The sequence below is a fragment of the Neodiprion virginianus genome, chromosome 2 (genome assembly GCF_021901495.1).
Source record: "Neodiprion virginianus isolate iyNeoVirg1 chromosome 2, iyNeoVirg1.1, whole genome shotgun sequence".
Lineage (NCBI taxonomy): Eukaryota > Metazoa > Arthropoda > Insecta > Hymenoptera > Diprionidae > Neodiprion > Neodiprion virginianus.
Window position 1 is genome coordinate 35,134,635 of NC_060878.1, and position 12,477 is coordinate 35,147,111.

General features: G+C 48.3%; 1 protein-coding gene across 6 annotated transcripts in view; it reads right to left on the bottom strand.

The window, feature by feature from the left end:
* The window catches only part of LOC124297635 (POU domain, class 6, transcription factor 1), a 160,388-nt gene that overhangs the window by 73,479 nt on the left and 74,432 nt on the right, over positions 1 to 12,477 (bottom strand). For all 6 annotated transcript variants that reach the window (XM_046748869.1, XM_046748868.1, XM_046748873.1 and 3 more), the window contains one exon: positions 8,965 to 9,257. In XM_046748869.1, the coding sequence (XP_046604825.1) occupies positions 8,965 to 9,228 (264 nt within the window). In that variant the 5' untranslated portion in view covers positions 9,229 to 9,257. The remainder of the gene's footprint in view (positions 1 to 8,964; positions 9,258 to 12,477) is intronic.

Sequence of the window (12,477 nt, forward strand, 5' to 3'; positions counted from 1 at the left end):
CGAAGCGTTTGTAATGCAGTTCGAAACATTCTATCGTCACCACGTACCACGATAACGAAATTAGCAGAAAAAACGAACAAACGATAATTTGTTACGTACATGTTACGCAAATCCGGCGCTCCTTGACGTATTTTGTCAACCTCAGATGTCTATCAAGTTATTCAGACTTCGTGTACTTATTGGACCCGAAATACTCGGACATAAATGTAGCAGAATAAAACCGAAACGAAAGATCTTGAAGTGTTACTTTTTCTCAAGCACCTGTCCTCAAATAACAGCGGCACCGGGATAAATCGACAAGTATAAGCCTGGTTGGAGTTTAGTTGAAGCATGCGGGGACAGAGCTTGGCGAGTTATGTTACAGGTGCATAAATGTCAACGACGCATTTCTGCATATGTGTGTGAAGTTGCACGCACTCGGGAGGCTGGAGGCGATTTCGCCGAGTTGTGATCCAGGCGTAGTAAAGTCGGCCAGCAGGGTTATATTATTATATACCTGCGCCAATACCTCGATTACGCACATCACCCGTTCGAAAGACAATTTCCTGGTGGAATTACGCCGAGGTGCCAATGCGCACATACATATATATATACACACATATATGTGTACATGTATGTACGGGCTTAATTACAACCTAGTATAATTTAAATATGTCGTGTCGAGTGGCTATAATACGTCGATCCGTCCGGTCAGCTACCGCTCACGTGGATAAAATCGAACGTGCCGCAACCTCGTAGTACATCCCGTCCGGTTATCCATCGACGAAATTACTCCGCACCTTGTCGAAAAGGACATACGCAGCCGTAGATGACTTACGTGTGGCAAAGCTTCGATTATGCCTCAAGATCCTTCGACCGTTCGATCTATAAATAAAATTACGACGAAAGAATACGGTCGTAGATTCGTTTCGCTGGCTGGCTTTGGTCCAAGATTTCGAATCGGACCCGACCGCACTGATCTCCGTGTGAAGGAAGGATCCTGCAGGTCGTAACGAGTACATTAGATACATGTTTGCAACGGAATTATTAGCGCATACACGTACTCGACGTCGTCCAGTTAACACCAATGCTAGTGTTCGCCCAGACGTGATTTGATTTGGTTTTAGTCTGCGCGTGGCAGACACTCAATTATCCACGCTTTCAAGACCTTACATGCGTACGTGTGTATGTATGTATATATATCTATATGTATGTATTGTGACGTGGATTTTTCCCGCTCCTCGGTCACTCGGAGAAAATGACCGAGAACTTACCGCGTGCACAATAAATCGGCGTCCACGATGTACCTTGGATCTAAAAACAATATCGCGAAGTTTTGTTGGGCGCCTGGCGTGATTAACACGCCTCGAAATCATTAATGCGCTATTCCTCGGGCATATGCTCGATAGCTCTCCCCTAAATCTAAACGTGACAACATAACTTAACCTAAAGCTTCTTTCCTACTCATCTCGACTAAACGAATCCGCAAACGTTCCTATATTTCAAACGCAACCAAAACTCAATACTCAAACTTCTCGTCTCGACTGCTTGTCGGCTCCCCCTCCGCAGCCTCGACATCCTTCCTTCGCGATTGTCGCTAGTCCGCCACTTCGCAATTTCCTCGAATTCGGTGTCGACTTCTTGCCTGATGCCGTTGTAGCTCGAAAAATAAAAAAAACAAAAATACCTGAAATATCTTACGCTATTCGCTAAGGTGTCCCCTCTCGTAGTTTCGGATGCGTGACTCTAGTCCAGGCGCTATTTTGCAAAAACTTCGCGACTCAATTTCGGAAATTCCTAAATTTTGGTTCCGCCCAGGGTTCAAGGAGCCCCTTGTAACGGGCATCAAAAATGCCACGTTACAATATATATATATATATATATATAATGGACACAACGCGGAATAGAAGAGAAAAAAGAAAAACTCTGATCCGGCACACCGTCAGACGTTACACACGTATCTCATCGTGTGCCGAGAGGTAAAAAGTATCCGGGAAAAGGTAGACCTACCTGGTGGAAAAAATGAACGATATTTCACATATTGCAGGTACATGTATACGCGATAGTGTCGCAACACCGCAAATCGGTGCACAAGGACTCTCGTCGCTAAGTCATTTCGCCGAGCTAGGTCCGAGAGCTGTATAATCCTGGGAAGGCCTTAGGCAAGTTTCCAATCCCGGTGGTCAACTAATATCCAAACACGACGTAAGCCCGAGAAGAGGCTGCGCGGCATCACTGACTATAGCCGGTTGGTTCGTTCCAGATCTGAGATACACCGAACCCCGCGCGAGGAACCAACCGACTGGTAATAGCTATTTACAGATATCAGCGCAAACATTAATACAGGGGAGTCTCGGACGGTGTATGCCAACGGATTATCTTATTCTTGGACGGTCCGCGAGATAGGCACCAGTTATAGTACGTCCGGTTTTCTCATCCCTGGGGAGTGTCCAGGGTTCGACGGAGGATCCTCTTTGGACAAACACAAGGAGTTGCCTAAATACGCGGGGGTTCAACGCTACGCCGGTTAAAGTTTCGCCACCCTCGCCCTCCCCAATCCTCGGCATGCGAATTAGCTCTGTTTCGGGTTTCCCTACTGGCGTAGTCGCGGTACTATTTTGGGACGAGTTTCAAGGGACAAGGATTGACCGGCTGTAGTCGTCGGCCTTCCGATCGCGACTATACGCGAATGAAAATATCTAAGGATGACTTTAATCCCGAAATCTAAAAACCATCGCGAATCGTAACCCGATATCACAGGCACTCTGGGGCGTCCCGCACCACAAATGCTTTTGACCAGACCGTACGCGAGTCCTGCGCTACAAGGGATGAACGGTTAATTTAAACTGTAGACAACAGATTTCCGTCTCGGTGCCGTACGCGAACTGTGCCACGCTGTCTTGACCATTCGCCGAAGTGGACGTGAACGTTTCCAGAAGACGAAGATGAGAACACGTCGAGGTTTCGGACGGTAGCAGCCTTCCGTGAAATCTGTACTTAGGACGAGAGAACCGTCTCATTTGCCGACGGGAAACGGAATCCGTGTATGTGTCCGCGTGTGCGTTGGTGCAGGTCCTGCTGGTCCTGCAGGACGCGGAGAGATGCACCGGGAGTTTGTTTGGCGAGCAAACGTTTGCCGACGACACCGCCGGACACCGGTGCCTGATCTCGGCCTGACTCGCCCTGCCGGAGATGCACATGTGCACGTGTATACCTTGCAGCGTCGTTGGTCTCTCCGGAGGAAGGGTGGCTGGTGGCAGTTTAATACCATCTCCTGGATCCGGACAGCGGTGGTCAAACGACAGACGAAGCTCTCGGGTATCTGGGATTTCTTCCTGCCGTTTCACGCGTGAGAATAGATACGTGTAACGATGGGCGAAAAAGGGTGGATGTGAAAAGAGACCCTGACTGTGGTGACCCGGGCGTGTATAAACGCATCGACGAATCTCTATCTCGGTCGAGCACTCGTGAACCGTTGGTGGTGAAGTTTACTCAGGGATAAGAAGCAAAGACAAGCGCATCGCCGGGCTGTGTGTTGGGTAGTGAGGATTGGCTGGTCGGGCCAGCCTTAGCCTGGCTTAGCTCCGTTGTGGGACAAGCACCCCAACCTTCGTTGCCCGCCGACCGCCACCCGCTCCTCGTGTCAGGGCCAAGTTATACTAGCAAACAGTCGTACATTAGTGCCCGCGTAGTCCCTCTACGGAGGATTTATAAGGGGGAGAAACGGTTCGCAATGGTTGGCGTGTTGCTGCAAGCACCGTGCTTTGAGCTTTCGGCGAGCTGGCGTAATTGTAAAAAAAAAAACGAAGAAAGGGAGGAAGGAGGTCGGGAAGTGGTAGTTTGAAACTACGGGCGTTGAACGAGTCGAACCTTTGCCGGAACTGTGCGAGAAATCACTGATCGATTTCTTACTCCCGTGGGAAGATGCCAGTAAACTGACAACCGAATTTGAATACGGAATGCGGCCACGGTTCGCGTCTTACGGTATATACGTCGAGGGAAGAGAGTGATTCGCCAACTTTTCTCACCGAAATTAACATCGGAATATCTTCGATGTATTACACCTATACCACAGATATTACACAGACGAATATTATTCGATGTTTACGAGTATACGAGAAAATCAGTTGATGGATTGAGCGGATCGTTTGCATTGTCATATTCAAATGATCTCGAGCAACATTCCCGTTGAATAATTCCTGCGAAGATGAGAAAGCGACCCTCCCGAGATCTCTTGGTACACTTTGCTGCCCCGGCGCTACATCTATAACTAAACATAATCCGCACCTTGTACGAACCACGGTTGCAGAAGTTGAAACTCCGGCGACGGTTAAACTGATTGCGAAATGCGGCCATCCCCACACGATGACTATTAGTTCAACGAGTAAATCAGATCCCGGGGCTCAGACGTGGGGAACCGGAGTGTCGAGGTTGAGTGAGAACTCGGCGGCGTCGGCAGTCCTAAGAGTTTAGTTTGTTAGGCGAGCACGTCGCCGTGGGGCGGTGGTTTGGTAGGGTGAGGAGGGGTGGAGTTGTTCGGGGGTAGTTGGGGAGAGCCAGTGGTCAGCACACTTGGCCGACCCTACTTCGCTAACTAGTTTAATGATATATGTTGAGCTACAAGCGCCTTGATTAATCGTTAACTAATGTTGGACCTCGCGGAACAGAGCTACTACGCTACACACAGAAACTCCGAAGCTTTAGGCGGCAGCGGCAAATCTACGTTCGAACTCGACCGAAGCCAAACAGAAATCTAATCTCTCTTGATAATTTGATTTATGATTCGGATGGCGGATAGGCCAAAGAAAAACTCCGAAGGCACGGGGTCCCCAAGTTCGTGCCCGTATAATTTGTCAGAGCAGTGTGCACCGCCAAGGGCCAAGGGATCGGCCGTTCGTACGCGCATACATACGTAGGTAAGTAAATTTGTAGCCCTCGGGAAGTGACCCGGGACTGTAAGGCCTGGGGAAAATTGAATCAAACCCGGTTCTTATTCGGATACGTTCGCAATGGAACGGAACAAGTCGCGTGTATCGCCGGACTTTGCGTAAAACGCACTCGTTGGACGCTGACTCGTCGGACTTCCCGGATTCCAATTAGCAGGTCCGTACAGAGGAGAAGGATCGCAGCTGCTGCCTGCACGTGAGCACTGGTCAATGATTGTTCTTGCATACCCACTCGCGCATAATTAATGCAGCAGAGAGCGACGGCATACGGCGCGGGCGTCGGTCATAATGTTCCGCGGGTGTCGGATATACCGCGGAGGGAATAGACGGGGGTGGATGGCACGGGCTCAGGGATGCAAGACACCGTGAAATTACCACCGGAGTCTCTCTCACCCTCCGCCCCTCCCGTCTATCCCGCCTCTCGTGACCATGGGGTGGATCAGAGTGGGAGGAACCGGACTCTGTCCACTCCGAGTCCCGAACCGCTGCCGCCGCGAACCAGGTATTTGTCTTGTCTTCTTGTTTATGCGACTACCCGTTGTTATTTGGCACCGCCTGGGAGTTCGCACTTTGTGTGCACGGGTCCGAGGCTCTACGGAGTTTCGGGACTACTTTCGACTTTAAAACCTTCCCAAGGTTCAATCCGAGGCTGCAGGTCAACGCGTGTCCACCCTTGCACGCTCGACTCCCCTTCCAAACACGGCTGAACCTTCGGATCGCGGGCATCCCTGCAGACCGGAAGGAAGGAAGGAAGGAAGGAAGGATTCCACGCGTTACACCTTCGCGCAAATCAAGAAGATTCCTCCAACGAAGAATCGAATTTCGCACTCTAGCCTCGGCGCTAAGAAGCCAGGTAATTCAATTTCTTCTCGGGACTTGAAAAGAATCGTAAAACTTTGATTACGCCCCTTTCTTCTCAAGTTCTCACTTCACGCGATTGATCGTGATTATCGTGGAAGGAGCTACACGTAAGTGTACTCCAAGTATTACGACTCGCGTCAGTTGTACGGATAATCGTAGAAGAGCGAACGGTTTCACGCGCCGGATTTCGAATTAAAAAACAAAAATGTTGCTGGCGCGGCTGAGGGTCATCGATAGGTACCTACGAAACGACGCACCGGAAGTTTCAACGAATCGCAACGAGCACCGAGTAACACACGGAACGTCGATATAAGCTGTACTATATCTAGCGGGTGGTAGGTTTTTCCTAAATTGACAGATTTTCAATTAAATCAAGTTTCAATCTAATGGAAAAATGGACGGCAGCGCGATCTATTGATGTACGAACGGATTGAATGCGACGAATTTATGGTGTGTGCGTGTACGTACACATACACGTAGGCGTACGATGATATTATACACATATACGTACCCTGGCACAACGGCGAATTGAGGGAGTTGCGTACACCGCATACACAGTGGCGAATTGAAATAGTATTTTCATATTTAATCGTACAAAGGAACATCCGTGGTGATTGCATAAGCTATCCGACCGATCTCTGAGATTAATATATATTGATAAACATTCCATCACACAGAAACGCATCCCACACCGCCGAACGTACCATCCGTCCAGTCGATATTCCCGGAGAAATAAATGAGCTATCCCGCACAACGGAATATTGCTTTTTTCAGCTTCACCCCCGCCACCCTATTGCCGCTTCACCTGTTAAACCATCTCGTTCTCTCTCTCTCTCTCTCCCCCACCCCCCTCCAATGTACCGATAGAATGAGGAAAAAAAGCTCCGCGTACGTGTCAAAAACGCAATTTCATCCAATCTCACTCGTCCATTTTCACCTTCCCCCGCGAAATCCGTTCTACTTACCGAATTTGTTACGTCTCGCAATTCGACTATCGCGCAGCGTCCGGATTGCGATGGTAACAAAAATTTGAATAGAAAATGTAATCGGTGTAGGTGGTCGCAAGCTCGCAGGTGAGAAGCACGGATTTATTTACGGCCGCGGCGCCGACAAACCGAGAGGTCCGAAGGCTGCTGCAACCGTCGATGAATATTGCATCTGAGAAGAGTTGCCCCCGTTCAAAGCGAGATTCGTCGTTGAATCGTACCATTGCGCAGCTAACTGCCACCGACAACTACCAAACAATAATCGTAATAATAATAGTGAAATCCGATCGAGACGCAATTGAGACGGGTGAAACGAGCCCCGGGGGTTAAGCGAATGAGAAGGTGACGTTCTTTCATCCCATCCCCGTCATTGCAGCTTCTACGATGCCCGCAGTGCAATCAGCTGCGATACGGGCCCACGGGGCATGCATCGATCGTTTGCCTTCAATCACTTCCTGACAGGCCCACTTATAAGCACACCACACCGAGTTTGAACCGCAAAATGGATATTACCCTTCGGGTGAGGAATGCGGCGAATGAAGGTATAACGTAGTTCGCACTTTGCGTTGTTGAATAAGAAATGAAGGACAAGAATACGACCGAAGGGAATGTGAAATAAGCCGAGTGTAAAATTGTAAAGAAAAGGAAAAAAAAAAAACGAAAGCCGTTAAAAGCTTCCACGGGTGAAATACAACCAGAGATGATAAATATCTTCGTCCGTGCAGGCACACGCGTTTTTTGAAACTGATCGGAAAAATTATCACGCGGCTTAATGCGACGACGATTGTCGAGATAACGAGGGGGGTCTATTTCCAACGTCCGATCAACCCCTTACATTTTCATGGTTTCTACTCTTGAACCTCGAACAAAACGTCCGACCTTTGACCCGCGCAGCGAAGCGAACGACGGTCAAGCAAGCTTACTTTTCAACGTTTCTGCGAGCGTAAATTACTTGCCCAGACACGTGCTAGCAGTGGGTATTAAGTCTATGCGTGCAGTAGCGGGGATGAGGAGAGTACGGTTCGTTTGCCAAGGGGATAATAGCGTAATGGATGAACACGGTATATACGAGGCAACTCCCAAGACTGCGCGTTCCACACACGCGAATAACTCCTCGAGTATACATCCGGGACGCCTGGATATACACCTGGATGCATCAACATTCGTCCAGATCCGTGGAATCTGCATTACACCCCTTGCCGCCTTTGGCCGAAGGCATTTTTACCTTGTCCTCGCCGCCTCCCCTGCGCTGCACGAACATTCTTCTCGGCAGAGGCGATCAAACTTTATGTGTACAAGCGCTCAACGATGGGACAAGCTCTGTGACCGAAGCTACGACTGCAGGGGATGGACGAGCCGTGGCGCTGTACACGTGCATGTATACGGCGAACAAAACGCTTTGAATATAAAATAGAAACAATGTTAGAAGCTTCAGACGCGGAAGTGGAAGTGGAATCCGGTTGAAACATGTCAAGCCCCAAGAATTTTCCGCATAATTCATGCGTATAGGCTGTTAGACGGTAAACCAGTAAACAATTTCGCCGAAAGCGTGAAATTAATATAATGTCTTGTTCGTCGCGTCGAGCGATTAAACCCGGAAGTTTATACAGCGACCGTCGTTGTTTCCGCGATTATACGTGTATCTATCTCTCTTTGAAGTGGACCAGGCCAAAAAAGCTGCAGCACGAGATTTATTCACTAAATACATGCATAGGAAATAATCTTCGAGCCTGAATCGGGAAGTCGATTTTGTCAACAACTCGATAAGGAATCGAGGAATGAAATTATTCGGTTACCAAATCACCGGGCTGTTGAACTCTCCTCCGTCTTTCCCTCCCCCCTCACGCTCTCTCTCTCTCTCTCTCTCTCTCTCTCTCTCTTTCGATCTCACTCGTCGTATCTCCATTATCTCGGTGTGTACAGACTTTTCAGGCAGTCAGGACACCTCCGCGTTTCTACTCTGTCTCTCGGCTCGAACATTATGCTAACAAGACCTGGGTCAGTGAAGTCATTCGTAAAATCGACCGGATCGTATAAGATTTGGAACGGCGCGAAGCAAAGCCGTTGAACCCACGAAAATCCGGCTCGTTTTAGGTCGAACGGGAAACGATCGATCGATCAAGGCGTATACCTATCTACTTGTGAAAATGCACCAGCGACGATATGTACGAACAAGGAATAATTCGACTCACCTCGCTCTTCAGGTTGAGCGGGACGTCGCAGGGTGGGTCCAGGTCTGCTTCCGTCTTGATCTGATGGGACATGAGGCTGTGACTGTGCCGCGGCGGGGCGGCGGTCGCCAGCATGTTGCGATGCTGCCGGTGCTGGAGGTGTTGCTGAAGATGATGGTGCGAGTAGGGGGGCGACAGCTGGGTGTTCAGGGTCCGGAGGTCAGCTGGGGGCGAGGCAGGTGCCGCTGTGCTGCTCTGTTCCTCTTCGGCCGAGCCCTCCGCCATGTCAGCCTCGCATCCCGAATCTCCGCGATCTACGGTAAGAACAAGAGAGAAGGTGATTATCGTAGATCCGGTCAGAGTTGGCGGAGATTTAGCTGCTGCTGCCGCTGCTTCGCGGTGTTTATTTCTTCAGTTTCCCCGCGGAAGAGGTGATTAAAAGAGGACGGATTGGGATTCTCACACGGATGTTTTCACAACGGCGGAAGTAAGCGGAGACCAAAAGATGTGACGAAAAAAAGACAAGATATTCCTTCCTCTTACGATCTTCGCCGGTCGTATTCCGCTGTATATTGTACCTAGACCGAAAGCGAGCTTACTTTTTCTATTCCTCGCTTTACGTGAATAAACACTTGACTCGAGGTAGGGGAATGAGGGGTCGGGGGGGGGGGGGGGGGGTATCTTTACCGGATCGCGCCAGTTATTACACATCCGCGTGTTTGTACGTCGATGCCGTGACAAATGAAGGGGGGGGGGGGATGGCGGGAAAATAATCGCGCGGTTCTAATTGCAAGCTTGCGGTGGCTTCCGTAACATAAAGTAGTTATCCAGTTTCGAGCTTCGCGTGTAATTACTCTTACTGTCCGATTCCGATCTATAATAATTGAGAATATATCGCGGAGATGATGAAACGACGATGATAAACTTGTTATTACTATTTTCGACTGTCGGTGGAATTATTCTCCTCGAATCGCAATGTTGAACGGCGGGAAAGATACTGCACGAACGTTGCCGAGCTCTTGCAATGCTGATTATATGCATGCGTACATAATACAATACATTGTTGCAATGGATATAATGCGTTGAGTGCAATCGCGTACTTGTACCTACGTCATGCATGTACATTTTACATATATGCACACACACACATATTTATATGCATATTTACGAAGATACGTGAGCGAAAGTAACGCGATTCGAGAAACGTACACGCGATTCATTTCATTTGAATATATGCTAAATATAATTAACGCGAGCAAACATCTGTTAAGAAGGCAGACAGAGAAATTATAAGGAGTTCATTTAGCCACCAACGACTTCAAAGGCAAAGAAAGAAGAAATGAGAAATAAAACGAAGAAGAAGGAAGGGGAGAGAGAGAGAGAGAGAAAGAGAGAGGGAAAAAAAGTTTCTTCGGGCACGCGAGGCCGTTTCTCTGCTTACATACATACGGCACGTTCTTCCCCAACCGGCGGTGTAATTATTTTTATCTAAACGCGTACGGTTAGTGAGAATTCAAGGGCAAAGGAATCACCGAGAATTCTATACAATAATATAAAGGATAGCTAAGAGCCGGTTTTCCACTTGCAGACCGTCTATACCGTCCTCACCCTTCGTCCCGCCGACTTAAGGCTCGTTCTCGTTCGCGTTCGAAACGCAACCAACAACATCTGCTTCTATTTTTGCGTTGGCCGGTGTCCAAAATTTTATTTTTCAAATGGTAGTCGGTCCGCGCGTATGACGAACGGATGGACGGATGGATGGATGGATCATTTCGCCCGCCCGATACCGCCGGCGAGGCGAGCAATTTTCATTTTTCAACTCGCGCACACATCCGCGCAAAGCCCTGTCAAAACGCGTGTCATTCCCAAAGCCGAGTGACAAGTCGGGCATATGTTTAACGCCGTGCACCGCGCGTATTGACCGAGGTTGATAAAAAAGCCCCCCTCCCCCCCCCCCCCTCAAAGAAGAAAAAAAAGAAATAAATAAATAATAACAATAATCACGAGTATAACGAGATGACTCGTCGAAAAACACGGGCAGGAAATCGCCGGATCAGTTTTCGGGCTGGCTGTCGTTTGTACGTATACACGCGTGATGGAAACAAAGCGGGCCGAGGAACGTCAGGAATGCAGAACCCGCGGGATGGGCCTGAGTAGTAATTATAGTGGTCGTCATTTGGCGAGTTCAGTCGGTTTCATTATACGTGTTTGTCACTTACGGCTCACCGGCTTTTTCTATTTTCTCTCGCTTTCTCTCTCTCTCTCTCTCTCTCTCTCTCTCTCGCTCTGTCTTCCTTTCTCTCAGCATACTCGATGATTTATTCCGCAGTATGATATTAACATTCCTTGTGCAAGAGCACGGTTACTATTTTCGCTTTATTCCGCCAGACTGCAGAAATGGCCCCCCTTTGTTTCCGCCCCCCCGCACCGCGGTGCATCCACCAAAGAACATATGTAGTCTCGCGGGGATATGCTCGTATATTTTTAAACGAACTTTCGGCATTCTTTCAGACCGCGCTACCCCCAAGAATCATCTCGCTCCTATGTATCCCCCCGGTACGTGTGCCGGCGGGTTATTCCCTTTGTGAAGGATGGGGAGGTGGCCATTAATTTTCGCCCGGATTATATTAATTACGCGTCTAGTGTTGAGCCCTAGTATTATTATGCTGCTACGTAACCATCGGGTGTCTAAGGAGTCGAGCTCTTGTTTGTAGTGATTGCATCAACTTTTTTAGATAATTACAGACGCACTAGAAGGTTTTGACCAATTAGTTTCAAGAATTGAACCCCCCATAATCGTTCCGTTTTAATCACACATCTGATTCATCTCGTTCGAGGAAAGACGACCCGAATCACTTCAACGCCATATTGTTGAACAACAAAGAATATTGCGATGCGGTACGCAAAGACAGCGGATAAATGAAAATCAAATTATTGTCCAATTGACGATCGTTACAACACCGGATCCAATAAATCTGCACCCCGATGAAACGGACTATTTAGATTCGTCTCGTGGTCCGATATGAGTTTTGCTAACGGTTGTTATATTTTATTTTGTTTCAGAAAGACTGTGATCACACGCGATCACACTTGCATCTGAATGGTTCTAAAAGAAAAAAGAAAAAAAAAAAAAAAAAAAAACACCAATCTCACCTACAAATCTGGGACTGTCAAGGTTGCTTTTGTAATGTCGATTCGTTACAACGGTAATTATCATTGTTCCGCGTTATTGTCAGCGAGGAAATAACGAGAAATAAAGATGTAAGGATGTATGTATAACAGGAGGGAGTATTTCCGTGAAACGTACTCTTTCCATATATACCCGTCAGACGCGACGCGTTAAGTAGCGACGCGAATGTGTGTGAAGTCAGAACGGTGAACAGGGCACACGTATAGTCGTCGTAAAATGATACAGCACACGTTTTCCAAGTTATAATCGTGTATCTTGGTCATAGAACGAGATACCTAATAATTAAGGAAGACCGAGGTAGAGGGAGGAGGGGTGGGGGGTGGTTGATTGATGTTAATTCAAAG